Source organism: Eurosta solidaginis, chromosome 1 (assembly GCF_040869045.1).
Source record: "Eurosta solidaginis isolate ZX-2024a chromosome 1, ASM4086904v1, whole genome shotgun sequence".
NCBI classification, from domain to species: Eukaryota; Metazoa; Arthropoda; class Insecta; order Diptera; family Tephritidae; genus Eurosta; species Eurosta solidaginis.
This window is the reverse complement of record NC_090319.1, coordinates 392,346,621-392,371,220: the sequence shown is the minus strand read 5'-3', so window position 1 is coordinate 392,371,220 and position 24,600 is coordinate 392,346,621. Positions and strand designations below refer to the sequence as shown.

The 24,600-nt window shown below is 36.9% G+C and overlaps 1 protein-coding gene and 1 long non-coding RNA gene across 4 annotated transcripts; one reads left to right on the top strand and one right to left on the bottom strand.

Moving 5' to 3' along the window:
- Window positions 1–1,390: 1,390 nt before the first annotated feature.
- LOC137245662 (uncharacterized) lies at window positions 1,391–2,679 on the top strand. Its single transcript, XR_010951377.1, has 3 exons — window positions 1,391–1,566; window positions 1,622–2,046; window positions 2,199–2,679. It is a non-coding gene; the product is annotated as an uncharacterized lncRNA (long non-coding RNA).
- Window positions 2,680–19,729: 17,050 nt separating this feature from the next.
- On the bottom strand, window positions 19,730–24,277 carry LOC137238503 (organic cation transporter protein-like). Of its 3 annotated transcripts, XM_067763580.1 has the most exons (4): window positions 24,145–24,277; window positions 24,052–24,090; window positions 23,587–23,938; window positions 19,730–21,778 (listed from the first exon to the last, which is right to left on the bottom strand). In XM_067763580.1, the coding sequence occupies exon 4, from the start codon at window positions 21,629–21,631 to the stop codon at window positions 19,769–19,771; it is 1,863 nt and encodes a 620-aa protein (XP_067619681.1). In that variant the 5' UTR covers window positions 21,632–21,778; window positions 23,587–23,938; window positions 24,052–24,090; window positions 24,145–24,277; the 3' UTR covers window positions 19,730–19,768. The 3 variants fall into 3 exon arrangements, with proteins under 3 accessions (XP_067619681.1, XP_067619682.1, XP_067619680.1); XM_067763581.1 differs by lacking the exon at window positions 24,052–24,090; XM_067763579.1 differs by having other exon boundaries at window positions 23,576–24,277.
- Window positions 24,278–24,600: the final 323 nt, after the last annotated feature.

The following is a 24,600-nucleotide window of genomic DNA, read 5'->3' as shown; positions in this document are numbered from 1 at the left end:
ATTATCCAAGCAATGTTAACTTAAAGATAAGGAAAAGTGAAATTCAAAGAGCCGACAAAATGAAGTATTTAGGAGTCTTGATTGATATGAACTTGAACACTGGAGAACATATAAGTAATTTAGAAGCTAAAATTGCAAAGAAAATAGGCTTCATGTACCGAAAATGTAGTATACAGATCCATCATTGAGCCACATTTTATCTGCTGTCCTACAATTCTACTATTAGAAAATGATACACAGATAAAAAAAACTTCAAATACAGCAACACAAGGCAATGCGATTAATTTTAAAATGTTCGAATAGAACACCCAGAAGTACAATGTTAAAAATGTTGAATTGGCTTAGTATAAAACAGTCTATAAGTTACTTTACATTGAAATTTATTCATCATGTGAAATTAGGAATACTTCCGAAGTATCTGGGCAACAAAATACATTTTAATCATGAAATTCACAACTATGAAACTAGACGTAGTAAAAATATAAGATTGCCTATGGTAAGAACTGAGTTCGCTAAAAAAACATTAGAATATATAGGTTATAAAATGTATAATGAATTACCAAATGAAATAAAAGGCTGCGAAAATATTAATAAGTTTAAAGAAAAATTATTTTTATACTGTAAATCATTAAATTTGTAATGAATTTTTTCTTTTTAATTTAAACTAGGTCTTAAATGAAAATGAATCTAGGGTAACCCTGGAATGTGTTTGTATGACATGGGTATCAAGTGGAAGGTATTAATGAGTATTTTAAACGGGAGTGGATCTTAGTTCTATAGGTGGTCTCCTTTTCGAGATTTCGCCATAAAGGTGGACCAGGGCTGATTCAATAATGTCTTTGTACGATATGGGTATAAAATGAAAGGTATTAATGAGGGCCTTTAGTTGTATATGTGAAGGCGTTTTCGAGATATCAAAAAAAATTTGGACCAGGGTGACTCAGAACATCATCTGTCGGATACCGCTTATTTATTTATATATATAATACCACCAACAGTATTGCTGCCAAGATTCCAAGGGCATTTGATTTCGTCCTGCAGAACTTTTTCATTTTCTTCTACTTAATATGGTAGGTGTCACACCCATTTTACAAAGTTTTTTTGTAAAGTTATATTTTGCATCAAAAAACCAATCCAATCACCATGTTTCATCCCTTTTTTCATATTTGGTATAGAATTATGGCTATTTTTTCATTTTTCGTAATTTTCGATATCGAAAAAGTGGGAGTGGTTATAGCCGGATTTCGGTCATTTTTTATACTGGGCGTGGCTTCAGCCGATTTCGCCCAGTTCACAGAAAACAGTTATCGTCATAAATAAAAGCGATGTTCGAATCAGCTGATTTGCAGTGTTATCGGTGCATCGGCAATTTTGATGTTAATTTTTTTGGCAAAATTTTGTAAAATTAATTGTTTTGTGCATTTAAACAGAAATAAACAAATTTATTGGGTGCAAAATGGCATCAGCAGTTGTAGCATTTATGTTATTGGAAGATGAAAGTTGTGAGAAGGTCAAAAGAAAAATTTTGAGAGATCGCAGCAATCCATTGGAGCTGCCAGAAACAGCGTAAGTAAAAATATTCCTTAATGTGCGTTTCGAAATATTTATAGTGTACTTGCAGTTTCATTGCATACTATCGCATAAACAAAGAGGTTTTCCGAATGGTATTGGACACCATTGAAGGACATTTAACTCGTTCGAAAGTTCTGCGAGTGCTGCAACTAGCAGCTACGTTACGATTTTTAGCTGTAGGATCCTATCAAATATCAGTTGGCAAGGAGTCTAGCATAAGTGTGGGTAGAAGCACGGTATCAACGATTTTAGATGATGTGCTCAACGTTATGAATAAATTAGTTTGCCCACAGTGGGTGAAATTAGAAATGGACGGTAACGAACAACGCAGATCAAGGGACTATTTTTATTCAAGGTACAAAATTCCCTCCATAATTGGTTGCATTGACGGGACAAATAAAAATCATCAAGCCGAGTACTGACGAACATTTATTCTATAATCGAAAGGGATACTTCAGTATGAATGCCATGATTGTAAGTATTCTTTAATTCTAATTTTATTTTGCTTATAAAACTGGATTGTATAACTATGTGCATTTAAATTTGTGATGCTGATATGAAAATTCGAACGGTCTATGCACGGTATCCCGGCTCTAACCACGATCTTTCGTATGGAACGTTAGTAGCGCCAGAAAACATTTCCTTAGGAAGTATGAGTCAGGTGACCGGACATCTAAATTAGGAGATTGTGGATATGGCTTTTAACCTTTTTTATTGACACCATACAGAGATCCGAGCTACAACTCCAAAGAATATAAATTTAATTTAGAACATTCATCAGGTCGAAATATTGTAGAGCGAACAATAGGAGTGCTAAAAGGCAGATTTCGATTGTTATTAGGCACGTTGCCCTACAGGCCAGAAAAAGTGGTGAAAATTGTAAACGTCTGTTGTGCGCTTCATAACATCTGCAGAAGCTACAAGGAGGAATATAACGAAGACATCATTACTTTACCATCAAATAATATCGAGGAAAATGTTGAATCTCCACCTAGCGCTACACTGCAGAGTAAAGGCAAAATAATCAGGGATGAAATAGCAAACAGTTTATAGTAAAAATATGCAATGCTTGATAGGTGCATATACACGTTTAAAATTTTTATTAAACACAAAAAAAATGTATTTCTTTATTTAATAGAAAAATGGATATATAAGTATATATATTAACTAAAACAAAACCAAATATATATTCATTAAAACAAAAATATCATCCATTCAACGCTTTCTAATTGATTAAATAAGGAATATTTAAGAGGTAATACATTTAATTTAGTAAGGTACGAATAAGGTACTACAGTCACAACCAACACTTTGGATAATTATTATTTTTTCTGTTTTTCGAAATCAAACTTTTGGAGCTCGAGTTGGTGCTTTTTGATCTCATTTTTTTCCTGTAACGCTCGCAAAATACCTGCACTATTACGGGCAAATTCATCCTTCAGCGCAGTTACAGAGTTAGCCACACATTCGTTGCCTTTTTCTATGGCTCTGTACACCCGCCTGTTGCTGCTGGCATTTTCCTTTTCAATTTTTATTAGCTCGTCTAATTTCTCATTTATTTCGAGCTTTCTCTCGTTGTCTTCATCTAAAAATTTTTTTAATCGCTCCCCCGTACTTTCAGTCCGTTGCCTTTTAGGAGTGCTGGTAACTGGAGACATTGGCCGCTTCGTAGACGTGGATGGTAATTCATCCTCACTTTCGTTGGGGTCAAGTTCATTGCCAGCTACACCTTCCACAGACTTTGTCATGCCACAAATGCGCACTATTGTCCCTTTCGTTTGAGAAAGTTGGTGCTTGATGAAGGGTCCTCCACCAGTTGCTCGGGACTCGGTTTAATTTTGTGCGAGCTTTCTTTTTATGTGACTTTTCCACTCAGTCCATGTCTATAAGTATACAGGAAACGGATCAATTTAAAGTTATATTACATTACGTTTAAGTACCAACTATGTTTTACCTTTCTCCACCCATTCAAATCCTTTTGTGGTGGACCGGCACTGTTTAGTGACGTAACTAACTGTTGCCAAAGATCGTCAGCAGTTGGCTTATCCCGCTTTGTGAAGCCTTTCGAAATATCTGGATATTTCTCCATAAATTCAATCAAAATACTGTTTTGCATTGAATTTTTATGCTTTCCCCTATTAAGAATGAAAATATATGTAAATTTACATTTATTTTTATAAAATAAACCTTTATTTACTTACATTTTTATAAAATACTCAACTGCAAGAGAAAAACAACTATGAAAAAATTAAATCCAACGGCAGTTAACTGATTGGTTTGTTTCCGATAGTAAAATCGATACTATTGGATTCTGTGACACCTAAAGCTGGAGTCATTGGTGCCGTATGTCGTATCGCTGTATCCGTATCCCTAACGTAATCAGCTGTTTATCGTTACGACGGTAAACCAAAACCCAATTGGTTGGCTACGATACGGTTACGACCTTAGCGGCACCAATAATCGATTGCATTGATTCTCATAAGATTGGTCGAATCAGCTGTTATAAGGTTACCGATACGGTTACCGATAAAGCACCAATGTCTCCAGCTTAAAACCGACACTAATTCCAATTCGAACATTAAACCGATAACATTGGATTTCATGACACCAAAGAATTTTTTTGTCGTTTTTAAATCCGATTCCGACAACAATTGGATTCCATGATAGCCCTGATTATTTAAACCAAATTCCTACAATATACATATATATAATATTCAGCCCTATTCTGCATTTCGACTTGGATTAGAATTTTTTCGATTTGGCAATTTTGGTATTCTGTGTTCCAATCTCTTTCGATTAAACTTCGAATCGTTCGATTTTGTGTATTCTGCATTTCTATCGTAGTTCCGTTTTTCTAAGTTGCAAATTAGTTGGCGGAAAAATATTTTCTTTTCCTTTTTTATTAATTTATAACAGAATTTTAACAAAAATGTAAGTAAAACTTGTTAAAAAACGTAAAAGGCTTGAAAAACAACATGTCGATGTCGAAGTCTTTGGACGTATTTGCCCCGCAAAAGTATCGAACACATACTTGAAAGCATCCTTGTTAAGTCGAAAGTTTTTTTGAACTTAAAAAAGAAAATAAATTAAACTTTACCACTTTTAAGTTCAATTTCTTATAATTCGTCACTCATCTCAAATGGATTACACAAATCTCGCAATATTTGCCTTTCCATTCTCGCCTGTCCATTTTCGTATGCGTTGCTTTCCAACTCCACAAATAATGCCGCGGCTATTGATTCCATTATAATTTGTCTCTGTTCGTTGGGTCCAGTTATATGCCAAAGCAAGCTGCCGGAGTAGAGGAAGGTGAAGCGAAAACGCAAACAATCCTTACGGAGAGAATAAATAAACCTTTATAAAGTATTTTAGGCCAGTGCAATGAATTTAGCATCCATAAAATTCAGAAAATGTCAACTATATTAGTGCAGGAATCAGTTTTAACAAAACTTTGTGGCCACGGCAGAGAATTGGCCAAAACAACGACAAAAACGAACTTACAATTATGAAAGCACTTCACTCAAAAAAAAAATATAACACTGCGGAAATATATTCTGTTGCTTTTTTTGTACAAAATGGCGTGGATAATAAAATATAAACGTTTTTAAGTGATTTCGAAAAATCATTTGCCCTTCCTCTTCTCGTTACGATTCCGTCGTAATGCAGAATACACAACTTCGATTAAAGCGGAGCGTAGAACGGGAACGTAACCGAAATGCAGAATAGGGGTGATTGTGGCGAATTTTAGCATCACTAAGCTGTTAGTAAATAAAGACACAACAACAATAAAGCAAGCTGCCGCTCTTGTGTACATGAACAAATCAATCATAATTTACACACATACATACAAGGCGGGTGGAGCCGTGTGTAGAAGTCCATGAAAGTGGGGAAAGCTTCTGACCGCCATTCACCTGGGAATGGCCAGAGCGATTCTTTTGCATGCGGTTCAAGCAGCTCACTACAGCCGGTCGCTTGCGGCCAATCCGTTTAGCGGTGAGCTAATGTGAGAAGGCGACAACCTGGCTAGGCCACTCTGACATAATCGGTTTAAGGGCTAGCCGGGGAGATCTCATCGGCAGCGTCTGTACACCTCTAGGTGCGGCTGCAAGCGGGCGTCTGTCTTGGAGCAAGCGGCTCGCTATATAAACGTGCAAGTAATATTTTCATCCCCGCTGAGCGGGTTGTGCGCTGGGCTTGGGAACCGCTACGTAAAACCATACTCCAATGAAATATACCAACAAGCCTCGGATAAATACACTCTCTATTGATGACGACCATGGCAAACGTTTGAAGGACAATGAATTGAGGGCATGCACCTGGAACATCCGCTCCCTGAATGGGATTGGTGCAGATGCCCGGCTGGTTGATGTCCTCGTCAAAGCAAAATCTGACATCACCGCCATCCAAGAAATGCGTTGGACGAAGCAAGGAAGAAAGAAGGTCAAAAATTGTGACATCTATTGGAGTGGCCATACGAATAAGCGCAGTTTCGGCGTCGGATTCGTGGTGGGAGAAAGACTTTGTCGCCAAGTTCTGGCGTTCACGCCTGTGGACGAGCGTCTCGCCGCTATACGAATAAAAGCAAAATTTTTTAATATATCATTCATCTGCGCCTATGCGCCGACAGAGGAGAAAGACGATGAGGTGAAAGACACTTTTTATGAACAATTAGAACGCACATACGAGCGCTGCCCCCGTCATGATATAAAAGTCGTGCTTGGCGACTTTAGCGCCAGGGTGGGCAAAGAACGTGTTTTTGGCCCTACAGTCGGAAAGTTCAGCCTACACAATGAAACTTCTCCTAACGGATTGAGGCTGATTGACTTTGCCGGTGCTCGAAACATGGTCATATCCAGCATGAGATTCATGCATAAAAAGATACATCAAGATACATTGCTGTCTCCTGATCGAAATACTTGCAATCACGCCTCCAGTGTTTTAGATGTGGGCACCAACCGAGGACCTAACATCGACTCGGACCATTATCTCGTTGCGTACGCACCCGCCTCAGCGCGGCTAAAACCAAGGAGCAAAAAAGACAAGGAAAGCTAAACGTCGAAAAGCTTCAATCACAACAGACTGCCAATGATTTCGCAACTCGACTCTCACACCTGCTCTCTGAGAGCACAGCTCATCCTGAAGGAATACAGGAGCAGTGGGAGCATATCTCCAAAGCACTTCGTACTGCCGCCGAGGAAAAAATTGGTTACCGGCGGCCACGAAAAAACAACTGGTACGATGCTAGCCACCAGGAATAACGCCCGAAAATTTGACCAAAAAATACGGCGACAGACGGAAGGTTTTAAGACCGGGGCAAACTCCTGTAGGAACGAAAAGGGCGACATTGTAACTGATTCCAGCGAGTGCTTAGATTATGGAGGGAACACTTCTCTGCTCTCCTAAATGGAGGCAGCGATTCACCGCGCAGAGATGACGAACCCGATCCCGCAATCGATGATGATGGAATATATGTCCCCCCGCCCGATTATGACGAAGTTAGAATAGCAATAACCAGATTGAAAAACAACAAGGCTGTGGGCGCTGATGGATTGCCTGCGGAGCTATTCAAGTACGGCGGCGAGGAGTTGGTAAGGCGCATGCAGCAGCTTCTTAGCAAAATATAGGCGGACGAGTGCATGCCCCACGATTGGAATCTAAGTGTTCTTTGCCCAGTCCACAAGAAGGGGGATACTGCAAAATACACCAACTATCGTGGAATCAGCCTTCTTAATATCGCATATAAGGTCCTTTCAAGTGTATTGTGCGAAAGATTGAAGCCCACCGTGAACCGGCTGATTGGACCTTATCAGTGCGGCTTCAGACCTGGTAAATCTACCATCGATCAGATTTTCACAATGCGCCAAATCTTGAAAAAAACCCGTGAAAAGAGAATCGACGCACATCACCTCTTCGTCGATTTTAAAGCAGCCTTAGACAGCACGAAAAGGAGCTGCCTATATGCGGCTATGTCTGAATTTGGTTTCCCCGCAAAACTTATACGGCTGTGCAAAATGACGTTGAGCAACACCATCAGCTCAGTCAGAATTGGGAAGGACCTCTCCGAGCCGTTCGAAACTAAACGAGGTTTCAGACAGGGTGACCCCCTATCGTGCGATTTCTTTAATTTGATGCTGGAGAAAATTATACTAGCTACAGAACTTCCCGCACTGGAACAATATACTATAAAAGCGTGCAATTACAGGCATATGGTGATGACATTGATATCATCGGCCCAAACACCCGCACTGTTAGTTCTGCTTACTCCAAACTGGAAAAAAAAGCCGTAAAGATGGGTTTGATGGTGAATGAGGACAAAACGAAGTACCTGCTGTCATCGAGCAAAGAGTCAGCGCATATGCGCCTTGGCAACCACGCTACTGTTGGCAGCCATAATTTCGAAATAGTAAAAGACTTCGTTTATTTGGGAACCAGCATCAACACTAGCAACAACATCAGCACTGAAATCCAGCGAAGAATCAATCTTGTCAATAAATGCTACTTTGGACTAGGTAGGCAATTGAAAAGTAAAGTCCTCTCTCGGCGAACGAAAATCATACTCTACAAGTCGCTTATCGTACCCGTCCTACTATATGGGGCAGAAGGATGGGCCATGACAACAGCAGATGAAGCGGCTTTGGGAGTGCTCGAGAGAAAAGTTCTTCGAAAGATTTATGGACCTCTACGCGTTGGCGATGACGAGTACCCAAGGAGATTTAATAATGAGCTATACGTAGACATCAACATAGTCCAGCGAATTGAAACGCAGCGGCTGCGCTGGCTAGGCCATGTTATGCGAATGAAAGATGATGCTCCGGCCAAGAAAGTGTTTCTATCGGAACCCGCCTATGGAAGCAGAGGTAGAGGGCGGCCCCCACTCCGTTGGAAGGACCAGGTGGAAAACGATTTAAACTCCCTTGGTATGACCAATTGGCGCAGGTTGGCGGAGCGAAGGAGCGACTGGCGCGCCTTGTTGGACGGGCATAACCGTTTAGACGGCTAAGCGCCAATTATGTAAGTAAAGTACATACAAGGCAATGAAGAGATACTCACAAACACATGTAATCATCAGCCGTAGTAGTTACTCACACATACACCCGCATATGGCTATAAGATAAATATGAGCTACAAATATACAAGCCAAGTTAAGATATCTATCAGTTAACATAGCCCCCAACGCTGCTAAGTTAACATAGCAACTAGCATAGTCGTTTTTTTATCCAAACTTCTGCTGGGTGTGTTATTCTGGAACGATCGCCAAAAACATACATTTATACATCGTATGATTGGAAAATATCACCCAACAATAAAATAATAATAACCGCTAGGTTAGGTGATCAAAACTTTTAACAATACGATACCAGCAGAATTCCTATATTCAATGACAAAGTTACGGTACTTCAGGTTTTGCTATTGCACTAAAATAGCAACACAACTAATATCAGCATAAGTCAAAGAATAATGAATAATAGCGGCATCGTTTCTACCAACAATATCGCAGGGATATGCTTGAGCTTCAACTTTGTCTTAAGTGGTCGAACATTTCAGAATTTCATTGTAAACTGGTTATCAGAAAAGTAACATACTACGTAAAAATAAATATTTTCATGCGAAAACTAAAGTGTTTTTACTTACATGTATATATAAATTACTAAGTAGGAGATACAACTACTATAGAAGGCGAAAGCTCTAGAACTTAGTAGAAATATGCAGACGAGGCAACAGAGAGTATAAAAGCAGCGCAAGCTGAAGCATGACGAATTAGTTTGATTAACACAAGCTATTGTGAAGTACGTAATATTGAAGTATAATTGTACTACTCCCAAAAAAATTTAAATAAAGGCCAGTTTGCAATACTGTATATTGGGGTGACTTATACAACAGTTTAACGATCGAACGTTAGCAGAAGGCTTGAAATAAGCAGAATTTCCCCAAAATTCGTTACAATTGGTGTCAGAAGAGGAATTGTTGAATAAATTCCAGAGGACAACAAGGATATGGCCAAGAGAGGCAATGGAATCAGAAGAAATTAAAGTAGAAAAGTATGTCTTGTCTTTCATCTTGTTGGCGATGAGACAAAAAAATTGGAGGGGAAAAATGAAACACCGCAGACAATGGCGAACACAGCCTTGAGCATGATATTGGCTGTAATATCGGCACAATTGTCCGAAATGCTATCACAAATATCCACCAACATGTCATCACAACTAGAATCCCAGGGGACGCGCATAACAGCCAAGATTGAAGCACAGGAAACACAAATTTCATCACAGCTGGAAGAACAAAAACCATATATGACAACTCAACTCAAATAACAAGAGAAATACATAACAATACAACTAGAAGCACAAGAGGCGTGTACCTATATCATCGAAACTCGAAGCGCGCATGGACGAAAAAATAATGCAGTTTGAAGAAAAATTCGAGACAGAGGTGGATGCTTTGAGAGGTCATATACAAGAATTGCAACTTAATTGATTTTTCATCAACAAATAAACCACTACCAATAAGATGATTTTGCTTTAACTCACACAGCCACAGTTTGAATTTCGGAGACCCCTGGTCTAGGGCATTCGATATTTAACATATTTTTTTCACTCGACAACCCATAAATTCTAACTTTAAGTCTGAAAACAAATTATTAAGGCCACAAAATAATTACATTATATTCATTTTAAATCATCACAGAAATATGTACACTTTTTAATGTCAGCCTTGGGACGATAGTTATTTAGTTCAAAACGCTTCTATGGTACATCTCCCAACATTTTTGGATGTGTTTTAACTGGCGACCCCTTTGTTAAGCATTAGTACTCCAGCATTTTTTAAATGCAAAATGCCATAGAATTTTATATTGAAAATATATCGCATTTGTAACATCGTTTATTTATTTATTTATAATAATATTTATTATTTATTTATTATAATATCTATTTTTTCTCTTAAGAAATTTATTTAGTCAGAACATATGTAAATGAAAAAATTAATTTAAATGAGTTATAGAAAAGAAACTAAAAAAAATTATTGTTTGAGGTCTTTTTTACTTTCAAGTCTGGGCAATTTCGCACGGCTCTCTAATGTCGTCGCCATAACAGCCTCTACATTTTCCGGTATAACCCGTTTGAAAACGCTAGCTAGCAATTGAACATGTCGTTCCGTTCCTTGTATGTGTGATGGAATTTTTGGATCATTAAACGGTGGATCATCTTGATTTAAATATCTATTCTTTCAATTTATCGTACGGAATACTTCGCGTGAATGGTGGTTCAGATACGATATTTATATCATTCAAATTGATCATTTCCGTATAACTTGTGCAATTAAAGTTTATATCTGGTTTTTTATAAACTCTAAGTTCCATTGGCTCGTCAACATCGGTTCGATAGCGTAGAATTTTCTTGATGGCACAGTCGCGCTTTTCTTTGATATCATCAAACAACATTGATAACAAGATATTTTCCGAATGCGCATAATATGAATTATCTTTAATTACTTCATTGACAATTTTGCGTAAACGAGGTTCTAGAAATCGTGACCAACCAATGAACTTGAAAAATAATGCACTGCCCTACACGACAGAGCTGTAATACTTGATATTGAAGTACATTGGCACATAACATTTAATTATAAATTCAACCAGAATTCTTAAATTTGCATCTGGATTTTCCGTTGTCACATATAATCGCAATAATCTAGCGACCATGGTGAGCCACCGAGAATGTACAATTTTCCCTGCTTTAATGTTAGCCAGATCCACCGGAACCACGCCGATAGAAATTGCATGGGCCATGTCGTATAAGTACTTCGAATCGGTGGAAAATTCAATTTTTTCTGGAGCAGAGGGCATATTTTGCAACTCAATTTTCTGGAAGCCGTCCAGCACCTGAAAATATATAATAATAAAATAATTAAAAATGGTTGACAATTATAATAAATGAGTGATAGCAATAACTTACCGGAAGAGTTTCACAAGTTTCGATTTGACGGCTCAGTTTACCGGTTGCCGATCTTGGTCCAGTGCTGGTTGATTTATACAAAGCTTCAAACAAATGCCGAAACGGAAGTTCGTTGAAGTGTAGAAGGTAAACGAACAAATGCAATGGTATTTTAAACAGCTCACCGTCAGTGCATATTCCAATTAATGCATCCAGTGATATATTTTTATCGTTGAAAAAACCATTTAATTTGGTTGTTTTGTCTTCAGCGGTTTCATGTTCCAGTCTTACGTAACCAATCAATTCAGAATTGGGTTCTCTCAAAATAACAAGACGAGGTTCTTTTACCATCCTAGTATGATACTTCTCATCAATTTTATCTATCGTTAAAGTATCTTTTCTGCCATCGAATGCAAACGCTAACAAATTGGTACCATCTGACCGTTTGCGAAGCACTTCTTGTCTGCATTTCTCTTTTTCTCTGCGAACTTTCCATTTATCCATCCATTTATCCCATGCTTATCTTTAATTTAAAATCTTGCAAAAGAGCGGTTCCCAATGCTGATGCTACTCTGTCAGGTACACCAAATCTGTCACATACCAAGGCAAAGTTAAAACAATCGTATCTCTCTGTGTATTGTGAACTTGTGCTTCTATCCATATCTTCTTGAACCGGTGGCGGTGCATATGTTGAATCATCGCGATCTTGGTATGTTGGCATTGATGACATAGACGTTGCTCCTTGCTCTTCAGTTTCCATGATAAATGCATCCATTGTTAGTCTTCTCTGATTATGTTGATCGTGCATGAACTCTTTGAGGCGTTCGGGAACCCAGCCGCATGCACATGGAGCTGCCTTCAAATCGCATTTACATGTTCCAATGTAAAAAATTGTTTCCAGAGACTTTACATAATCTGTAAATTGTTGGGTGTTGTTTCTTCTCTTGATTTGCTCTTGATACTTGTCAAGCAATTTATTCAATTTAGTAAATACACTTTTTTCAGCATTATTTTTATACCAAGTTTTTCCCAAATTCCAATCAACTTATCTTGTACTTGAATAGTGAATGATTTATGGGAAAACTTTTTTTGTTCTGTTTTAGCACGTTCGCTTAAGTAAAAATAATATCTCAAGATAACCAGATGGGTTGGTAAATTAAGATCAGTTAAATCAGTAGACACACCAAAAACAGTAACATCATGCTTGGGTATATGACTCATTGGGTTTTCGATAGTTGTTGATGTAGTTGCTTCATCTTGCGGTGTAGAGGATGGTGGGTTCATTGTAAACTTTTTGATTTGGAATGGTCACTTCACTTATTATTTTTTTTGAAATATTTTTTTATCTGAAATTAGCACTTCACACTTTGAGTTCCTCACAACGACTTAATGCATTCACAAAAACTGTTGCGTTATATATGGTCTACGAGACGAGGTAATAAGAATGAAATGGTAATTTCAATTTTACCTGCTGTGTCTTGTGGTGGCTTAAAAAAACAACACAAGCAATTTTACGATCTGCAATTGTGTCACAGTGATACCTTCATTTTTTAAAACGGTTGAATAAAAAACCCACACAACTATGTTTACGACATGCAAATGCATCACAGTGATGCCTTGGTTTTAAAAGGGTTGTAAAAACGCTAATTTCTAATAATTTTTTTTTAATTTCTTTTCTATTACAGAGTTAAATTCATTTTTTCATTTACATATGTTCTGACTAAATAAATTTCGAAAGAGAAAAATAAACTCCAAAAAGAAAAAACATAGGCATTTCGCTGATTTTTTCATGTAAAGTGCAAAACCGGCAATTTTTTTAAATGTTTGTATGGTGAACCCCCAGAGGGGGTTCCAGGGGGTGTGTCACTGGCATCGGTGGGTCGGGCCTCCAATCCGATTGGAGCACTCTAAATGGGTCAAAGTGGGATTTTTCAAAATTTGCCCCTACCCAAAAGTTCCACCCAAATTGGGGGACATCAGAATTCGTTTTAGAGGTATGGTTTCTTCGGAAAAGTTTCTTATTTTGATCCCTAGAATATGATTTTCACAGAGCAATGCGCGATTTTTTTGCCTCCCCACAAATCGACCCGGCCTAATGGGCATACATCCATATACTTAGGCCGGGGTTTTCAGTGCGAGTTTAAACTACAGTTGAAGTTCGATAAAATAAAATTTTGCTGCTAGATAGTTGAATTCTCGGACTAATTTCAAGGGCACTGAAATACTTCGAAAAGTTGAGGGACAACCAAAGAGGATATATATAATAAGAACCACCAGTATGCTACGAGTGGCGAGTAACTCGCTGAAAATAAAAAAAATGGATGCATAATGTCTCCCATTTATCCATGCCGTGTATATTATGCAAATATGATTTTTGGAAAGAGAATTAATTAATTAATTAAATACAGTCGGAAAAATAAACACAAATACCCCACGAAAATGTATAGAAGACATTTATAAATATCTCGCCAAAAAAAAACCTACGACTACCATAACGAAAACATTATACAAAGTAATGAGTGACGTCTCTTATTATATTTATCCTCTTTTTAATTCTATGGTAACGTTTTTTAGATATTTACGAATAACGGTTTTTTTCCAAAAAAAAAAAATGGGTCCACTTAATCATATATATCTGAAGAACGAATTGAGCTATTCCGAAACGGTTTGAAGCTTTTAAAAGGTAATGCAATTTTCTATAAACTGTGCATACAACACTTTTTCCTAGGCCCTGCAGATTCAAAGATAACGAACAATCATTACAGATTTTTTCCATTTTTTTTGTGAAAATATAAAAAAATTTGTATTTTGTAAGGAAGGATCTCGAAAACTTTTTTTATTTTTGCAGATTTGTTTTTTCTCTCTAAGCTCTGTTTTATTACAAAAAAATAATCTTTCATTCAACAAAATCGATGGACTAATACAAAAGTTATAAGCATTCAAGTAAATATATCCATTTAATACTTAAGTACGCTACTGCAAAAAGTGTTATATGCACAGTTTATAGACAATTTTATAACCTTTTTTAAAGCTTCAAACCGTTTTGGAATTGCTCAATTCGTTCTTGAGATATATATGATTAAGTGGACCCAATTTTTTTTTTTTTTTTTTTGAAAAAATCGTTATTCGTAAATATTTCAAAAACGTTACCATAGAATTAAAAATAACCTTGATTTTCGAAATCAGGGGGTGATTTTACATAGGAATTTCATAATGGCATCTCTTGTGCATTTTGGCTGTAAACCAGTGTTATTAGGTCAACATATTATTAAAAAATATGTTAATTATATTTTGAAAAATTTAGTTAGTTTTTGCTTTGCATTTTTCATATATAATTTATTCACTTCACTATAAAAAAAATTATTCAGTAAATGCCTCAGAAACTCAAACTTTTGCATTACATCAGTTTACAATAAAACGTGCGAAGTGTGTATATCACTTAAGACTTTTCACAACAAAAGTTTTTAAAATTATATTTTAACAAATCAAATTAAGTTACTTAAGCATATTTCTAAATTATTAGAGTCGTTTTCTTCCAGTCAGATTAACGCTGACCGCTATTTACACCGTGCTAGAATAATTCGCAACTCGGGAAGAATTATCGATAAGGCCCCGAAGCTGGTAAAATTCCTTTGCTGTAGTCATTTTAAATTTGCAATGTTTTTTCTAAGTGATTTCAGATTAAGTTAAAAAGTCGCTAAAATATATATGGGAACGATGTAAGCAGGATGTGCTTAAACTTTACTAGGAATGTTTTTACCTCTCCAGGAAAGCCGTATGCTTTCTATTTTAGAAAGATCGCATTAAATGCCGTATGCTTTCTATTTTAGAAAGATCGCATTAAATGATAGTTATACATGATACAAAAAATGAAGGTCATTGTGGATAAGACAAGTGTGATAACTTCTGCATAGACGTCAAATTTACAAATAGAATTGATCACCTGGTTTTCAAAATATATATCGGATCGTGCTCCCGTGCTGTATCTCTTTCTATCTTTGCAAGATTAACGATATACTGGAATAAAGCCACAGAAATAACATCGTTTCAACAAAGTATGACAATAAACCGATTTCATTTGAATCGCAATAATTTCAAGTACGCTATCGATGACAATGCAAATTAAAAACTTTACATCAGAGTTCGTCCCCTTATTAAGAAGACAACTTTTGCTGAGATAAATTGAAGGTTCTGTGCAAAGCGAAAATTGCATTGAAACAGTAAATATAGGTATTCGCGGTTTCCGCGCAGTCCCACAGAAATAGTTGACGACATGAAAAAATGTAAAAGTCAAGACATTTAGAGAATGGTCTATAACTTTGTAATGGACCAAATTTACATATATATAATTTACATATTTCAAATATAAAGTACTTGAAACCACATAACTAAAGTATAAGAAATTTTTTTCCATTAAGTAAATTCTATGCCACATGGCATAATTCGAAAAAAAAAAACACTTGAAAAGAAATTGAAAAGTTGCTTTTAATGATTCATTCCATAGCATTGAACAGTAAGAAAATTGCTAGTATATGTATATTTTTAGTCATTAGCAAAAAAGATGTTCCGAAAAGGTTAAGAGGAACAATTGTGTCATAACCAACACTTTAAAATGTCAAAGAACAGCTAGATAGGCGAATAAACATGTTGCGCAAATGTAGCGAATTTTGTATGAAAAACAACAACAAATCACATATGAGGAGTTTAAAATCAGAGAACATACTTTGAATAGAAGACCTTACTTACAAGGTATAACCGTTCCGTCTTCTGTTCGGCTATGATTTTTTTGAAGTTTTTGCACAATATAATACTGTGACGAATATTACCATCACTAGTAATAAACTCCCAACACAAAAACATTGAAGCGAGCCACATTTTTATATAAGGCAACGAAGAGATATTACGCGCACACAATTTTAGTCATCAGCCGAGGAGTTGCTCACACATACACACGCATATGACTATGAGAAACGCATAAACTACAAATATACATGTATATAGCTAATTATTAAGCAGGAGATATGTATAGCAGTTCTAGAAAGCGAAACGTCTAGACTTTAGTAGCGGAGAGTATAAAAGCAGCGTAAGCTGAGTAATCAGTTTTCAGTTTTGATTTAAGCACGCTATTGGTTGCGAAGTATATGTGCTATTGGGAAGTACTTTCAAAGTAGTCTAATGAAGACCATTTTGCATTATTGAATATTGGAGTTATTTATTCAACAATTTAGCGATACGAACGTTAGTAGAAGGCTAAAATAAGTGGAGTTTCCCTAAATTCGTTACAATTGGTGTCAGAAGGGGAATTGTTGAATAAATTCCAGAGTTGCAGAGTACAAGAAGGACATGGCAAAGTGGAGTGAATTGAAGATCCAGCAACTGAGGAAGGAGTTGGAGAGCCAACTAAATCGCCCAGCAGTTTCAGCGAGCAATCCAAAGGTAAAGACACCATCCTATGACGGTTCTGTTCCTTCCCAGGTCTTTAACTACAGTTTGAGAAGACACCGCAGCAGTGAACAATTAGGACGCGGAAGATAAAATTGCTGCACTGTTCGTAGCGTTGAAAGGACCTGCTGCTGAGATTTTACAGACTATTCCAGAGCACGAACGGAACAGTTATGAAGCATTTATGGGCGCACTAGAGAGGGGATACGGCCTGGTGAAACATTGCAAGAGTTGGCGTCGGATGTTGAAAGTCTGGCACATTTAGCGAATGCGGACGCACCCGTGGAATGCACCGAAAGGGTAAAAATCCACAGCTTTAGTAATGGAATACGGGATATCGAAAGGAAGCGTGCGACATATGCAAACCCAAAACGTACATTGACAGAAACGGTATCTCAAGAAAGGACAGACTGGCTGAACACAATATTGGAGGCACTGAAAGGATCGCAAAAGCGGAGTGAAAGAGTTATCAAATGCTTCAAATGCGGGAAGCCAGGTCACATTGCACGTTATTTCAGCACCGGTCCTCCAACTTGGCTGGTCGTAAACGCAAAGCTGGATGAGATAAGCAAGAGCGGGTCAGATCTAAAGATCGAGAACTTGTCCCAGCTATTGAATGCCCTGTGATATCTATCTCGCAAATTGGAAGAAAATTGAGCAGTCTTACCGTCAAAGGAAATGTGGATGGCGAGGAGCGTGCATTGATTGTAGATAGGGGAGCATCTCATTCCTTAATCCGATCTGATTTGGTCATCAGGAGAGTTAAACCGTTACCTGGAGCAAGATTGCGTACGGTCACTGGCGAATATAACCAAGTCCAAGGAGAAGTGGTATGTGATGTCTTAATTGGAAAAGTCACGGTTCCACACAAATTTGTTGTGGCGGAGATCGTTGATGAAGTCATATTGGGAGTGGACTTCTTAGTTGACCATAACATCAAGAACGATATGCAGAGAAGGATTATGCGCTATAAGAACAAGGATGTGCCACTTAACTTCAGTTTGAAAAAAGGGTTCAGCAGTAAGCGAGTGCTGGTGGAGGAGGTTCGACAGAGACCACAAAAGTCAAGGAAAGTAGATCGGGCAAAGGTTGATGGAACGAATGGGCCAAACAAATCAAAACCCAAGGTACCTGCGAGAGAAACACTGGCATTCACAAACCCTAATGGACGCACTAAAACGAACGAAAGAATTTCCCAGAAAGAATACACGGGTGGTTTCAAGCCAGGGCGCACTATTGTTGTGAACCGTCAAGACGATGCTGTTGATGCAAAGTCAATTCGTCAAGATCAAGCTCTGGGAAGTAGTTCATTGGCCAAACAACAGAGTGTAAGGGAACGGTCCAGGATAGTGAGTAGTAGGATAAAACACAGGTACGACGAGAACAATATTTCGCAAAGTTTCCTGGAGGGAGATTTGGTACTGCTATACAACTCCCACCGGCGGAAAGGTGTTCCATCCACATTTTGGTGCAGTTGGGAAGGCCCGTACAAAGTTGTGAAGAGGATCAGTGATGCCACGAAATAGAAGGGTGGTTCAGTTGGAAAGGCTAGCAGCGGTTGAATCGAGAGATTTGTCTGATCGGGACGATCAGACTTAGGTGGAGGGTAGTGTGACGAATATTACCATCACTAGTAATAAACTCCCAACACAAAAACAATAAAGCGAGTCACACTGTTTACGTAAACACATCAATCATCATTTACACCCATTTATATAAGGCAGCGAAGAGATATTACGCGTATATTGTAGTCATCAGCCGAAGAGTTGCTCACACATACACACGCATATGACTATAAGAATCTTTCGATGCTTCCTCGTAAAAAATAAAAAAAATAAAAAAATATGACTATAAGAAACGCATAAACAACAAATATACATGTATATAGCTAATTACTAAGCAGGAGATATGTACAGCAGTTCTAGAAAGCGAAAAGTCTAGACTTTAGTAGCGGAGGGTATAAAAACAGCGTAAGCTGAGTAATCAGTTTTCAGTTTTGATTTAAGCGCGCTACTGGTTGCGAAGTATAAGTGTTATTGTGAAGTTCTTTCAAAGTAGTTTAATTAAGACCATTTTGAATTTTTGAATATTGGTGTTATTTATTCAACAATTTAGCGACACGAACGTTGGTAGAAGGTGTAAAATAAGTGGAGTTTCCCTAAATTCGTTACAATATTTAAAAATAAATCTCAGTGCAAAAGGAAATCAAATATCAAAAAATTAACAGAGTAAAACATTAGGATTTGTTTTTGCTTGAAAAAAAAAAAATAATAATAAAAAATTGGAATTATTATAATTGCGGAAAAACGTCTATAATATCAGAAACCGTTAAACCTGGTGAGTATTTTTATTATGCATATTTCTATCTACTCTTACAACTTACTGAGCTATAAAGTATATTTTTTGACCCTCTCTTTCACTTTTTTTAGAAACACTCGGCAAAATGTTGGAAATTTAATATAACCATAGCAAAGGCATTTGAGCGAAAGGTGCAAAATGGTTTTGTGGGTATAGATTTCCCGTACATTGTTGAAATTATTCCGCCTGTAAATAGTTACCCATAAATTGTTGTAGTATTATTAGCAGATCATTGTTAACCAGATTTGGATAAAGCGATTCTTAATTATTTAACAAAACACTTTGGCACATAGTCATAGTCAAAATAAAATAGGTTTTAAATTTAGTTTCAGCTTTTTTGACAGATAGCTCATAGAAAATTATGTCAAAAAGCTGCAACTAAATTTGAAACCTATTTTATTTTGACTATGACTATGCGCCGTTGAGTAGTAAATATATTTACATAGATTCATGATTAATCGTGATTAAGTATTGAAATTACCATTCAAAGGTATACTATCATCTCTATGCAGTGCAGACATTTCCTTATTCGTCTCACTCGAAGTTGTGGTTACTCGTCTTCCGAAATTTTCGCCATCAGCTATTGTTTCAAGTGTTGGCTTGTTGAGAGTTTCCGGCAACAGCAATGATAAAATACCACCCATAAATGCAGCACTACCAAACATAATAAGCGGTAGCGGATGCCAATAGTTACCTAGCATATTAATGAAAGGCGCCAATATGCCGCCAATACGTGCCACCATTGAAGATGCGCCTAATCCAACATTTCTTATAACTGTCGGAAATTGTTCGGCCGAAAAAATGTAAACAGTACCATACGAGGCGGTGATTGCTAACTTCCCTACCATAGCCAATAGAACCATAAGCCAGTTGGCATTCTGAGGCACCGTAATTGTAAGAATTAATGCGCAACCAGCCACCAACATACAACCGCAAAGTATGTTGCGTCTGCCCCAACGATTCAGGGTAAAAATTAGGAACGTAAATGCTGGAATTTCTACAGCACCGGAAATAACAAAATTGAATAACATATTTTCTCCTAATGCGTTTGTATTCCATGATAGGCCATAATAGGTGCCGCTATTCACGAACCAATCAAAAAATATTAAAAGTGATTTTCGACGCAAGTTTGGATAGCGCATTAAATCAAATACCGAGACAGGCTTCGTAACTGCAATTGATGTAACGTCATCCGTTTCTTTAGCCTTTATTATAATGTCCTTGTTATCATTTAAAAGCTGATCGATTGTTTCCGTATCTAAATCCACATTATTAAATCGTGCAGCCTTCTTAATGTTTGCAATAGCATCTTCTCTACGATTATTCGAAATTAACCAACGCACCGATTCGGGTATGATCCAATAGTAGCCAAGAAATACGAGACCCGGCAGTGATATGGCTATTTGAAATGTACGCCACTCGTGTATAAAATAACCGAATGCCCCTGTTAGCATGAAACCCGTCGAGAAGAACATCATAAGAAACATGCCCGCGTAGAGACGTTTTTTTGGACCGACCATTTCCATCGCAATTACATAGGCCACAAGAAAGACACCCGATGTGGTAGCGCCAATTATAAAACGTACTATCGTGTATGTTAGATAGTCTGGTGCAATACCTGCCAATATACCAAAAGTGACCTGTGTTAGTAACGAGATGAAGAAGACTGGCCGTCGCCCGCACTTATCTGACAATTGTCCAAAACCGATGCTGCCAACCAATACGCCCAACATGAATACAGCATCACTGGTAGCAACTAAAAAACTCCGATCACATACCATATTCCATTCGGTTACAGCGCTGTTTTTAATCTTAGAATTGTCATAAATGTAGTTAGTACACGGTAAAGTGCCATTAGAAAAAGTTAAGTTTGTTGTTAATAAAAATAAACTGCTCTTATTCAATGAATCGGTATTTTTTCCCAACAAATTATAAAGCAGCGTATAATTAATATTAAAATGCTTGCATGACTCATAGCGGCCCGCTTTGGGGTCAGTTGTGTTCGAAGGATACGAGATACGCCACAGGTAAGCCGGCAATTCAAAGTTATCGATGTTTTGATGTTTCGCGCTAATATTAACGAGATATCGATAGTTTGTTATTACATTCTCAAACGGAAGTTGACAGCGGAAGTTCGGTTTAGCAAAGATGAAAGCACGTGACATTTTGTGAAAGGCGCAGGAAATCGCAGTCAAACAGAGTAGGAAAAATATTAGCCGTTGATATTTACCGAAATCTCCCAATTGAATAATCACATCATCGTAACCCATTTTTGCCGCCAATATATGTTTACTTCCATACAAGTAGCTATGTGTGTACGTGTGCATACACAGCTGCTAGTTGATGTTTTCAAAATTTCGTCGGATAAATTGCTTATGTTTGTGTACAATATTAATCCTATGGTCGATATATTTGAATAATAAACACTTAAGTTTTTCTTAGTTTTTATCTTAAGTCTTGCTTGCGTCTGTGCTCTGAGTTTATAAAGAGTTTCACTCTCGAATAATGGCCGAAAGAAATACATGCATACATATATCTTTAGCTTAATGTGGAAATGTGCTAAGTCACTTTTTACGAATTTTACAGGAGACGAAAAAAATTAATAATTTTTGAAATAACCTTTTTTCAAAACTGTGAATGATGATATCTTAGTTCAATATCTTTGAGTGTAGAAGCTTTGAAAAAGATAAATAAAAATCATATATGCTAACCCACCAGCTATTTTATGACTTAGCACAATTTCCGTACTAATATATATATATTTCACAAAAAATACTATTTTTTTGTCAAACTACTTCTAACGGTTCTGACTGGACTCTTTTGCCGGATGGTGCGCAGACAATAACTTATTTTTAAATTCAAACAAATGTCTTATTCCATAAAGACAACTGCCGCATACTTTATCTACACACTAAATGCTAAATCTCTTAATCGTTGTCAAAAGAGTAAAGACTTGGATGTGATCTTTGACTCCAAACTCTTTTTTTCTAGTCACATTGAATTCATTGTTTCAAAATTTTTTGCAATGCTTGGGTTCAGTAGACGTAACACCAGTGACTTTAAGGACCCTATGCCTTTGAAGGCACTTTATATATCCTTAGTCAGAAGGGGCCTTGACTATTGCTCAATAAAATGGATTTCTTTCAATGAATCTAACTCCTATAAAATTGAGAAAGTTCAAAATTTTTTTACAAAAATTGCTTTACGTATGATTCACTGGACAGACGGCCTCCCATCATATCCCAGCAGGCACAAATGGCTTGATCTTCATGCTTTGCATGACAGAAGAACTTTTATCTCACTCATGCTTGCCTATAATGTATTAAACTTTAGCACGAATCGCTCTGATTTATCTAATTTGTTCATTCCATATATTCCACTGCGCGATCTTGGGCATAATAGATTATTTATAGAAATAACTCATAAAACTAATTATGCTATGAATGAACCTATAACTATTAATATACATCTAGCAAATCGATTCAGTAGTGTTATTAATTTTAATAACAGCTTATACCTAGTACCTTAATAGTGCTTTGTTACCGGAACGTACCGGATCTATATCCGGCAAAGGACCATCAACATCGGTAACACTCCCTAAAGCCTTCGGGGTGTGTCTTTATCGTTAACACAACAACAAAAACAAAGCATGTACTTTTAGACTGAATGAATTAAATAAATAAATAAAATGCGCGCACAAAGAAATGACTAGTAATTCAGATTGATTGATATTATTGACAGGTTGACTTAGTTTTAATACATTTAAAGCAATACGGACAATCCCCGATTAACACATACAAATAGACAACATTGGTTAATTCATTGCAGTTCTATAAATAGAACAAAAACAGCAACAATACCAGTTTCTTTGAAACCGCCTTACCAACAAGCATAACTTTAACACATAATTACATACGAAGTATGTAGTGTGCAAAAAGAATAATATAGGCAATTGGGAAAAACGTTACAACAACTAAGGCATGACGTGGCTGAATGCGTTTGTAACACTTCAACCATCGTAGGAGTGCGGATTCAAATCCCACTCCCGGGAGAAAAAAGCTTTGAAGAGATTTACAAGGTATAATCGAAACAGGTGTCGCCTTGTCCGTCCTCATGTCACGTTGTTTATATCAATTAAAATTTTTTTTTTTTTTTTGATCGGTGTATTTTGAATTCAGTTTGAAAACTGCATTAAAATAAACTTTTCAAAAAAAAAGTGACTTAGCACATTTTCACATTAAGTTAACGAAACTCTTCAGTGGGGCGCTCACACACAAATCACCTCATTTACGCCTGTGTTCGTACATAACAATTTTGTATGCATAACTTCTGCTGTACATTGTGGATAACAAATGTATGTACATATATTGTATCTATGTATGTATGAATGTTAATGTGCTGCGTTGTGGATTGATCGGGTGGACATATTTTGGCCGGCCGGTAGACGTATCGGTGTCAAAAAACGTTAAATGTTCAAAGGCTAAGATATTCACTTGCCTTATGCGCTCAAGTTTTCACTATATGTACACATGTTATGTTTATTATCTGAATTACTTGTCTGTATTAATTATACCGGAGATTTAGTTGCACGCGGAATACCGACTTTTTGAGTTGAACATATTGCACCAGATAAACTTGGAATTGGTTAGTGTTTATTGCAAGTGCATATCTCCTTCAATCCCATATGCAAATGGTACATGTATTATGTACATATGGACTTCTCTTCAGCATTAAAGTCCCAATGTACCATATGTGCGAATATTTTTAAATTAAAATTCATCTTTTGCTAAAAATAAAAATTTTTCATCATCAGCCATTTACACTTTCAAATATTTCATACTTTTTATTAAAACTTTACAGCGTTTTGTGCTTTACTAAACTCATACGTATGTACCATAAATATGTAGCTACATATGTATAGTAAGGAAGAATTGTTTATTTAAATGAAAAAATATCTTGTGCGCAAGCTTCGCTTTAACGTTCTGGTAGAACTCCAATGTGTGAAGGCCTCAACACATAAGCAGTTTTTCATTTAGATGAGTTTAACACAAGCTTATGCATTAGTGATGGAACGATATTTCACTATCGGTGATTGCATCGCCGCGAATGAAAAATATCTATAGTGATAGCTATTGCTATCCAAATATCCAAATATCAGTGACTGGCGATTTTCCTTCAAGAGCGGTACGCAGATCACAAGTAATTGCTCAAGAAAAATTTAGCCTTTTTTCTTGCGTGAAAAATAGTAGTATGGAAGTAATTTTGACGTTTAAAAATCCACGGTGAATAGTGAAAC

Excerpts from the sequence above, each read along its gene's own strand:
- LOC137238503 (XM_067763579.1), bottom strand. The coding sequence starts at position 21,631 with ATGCACACGTACACACATAGCTACTTGTATGGAAGTAAACATATATTG.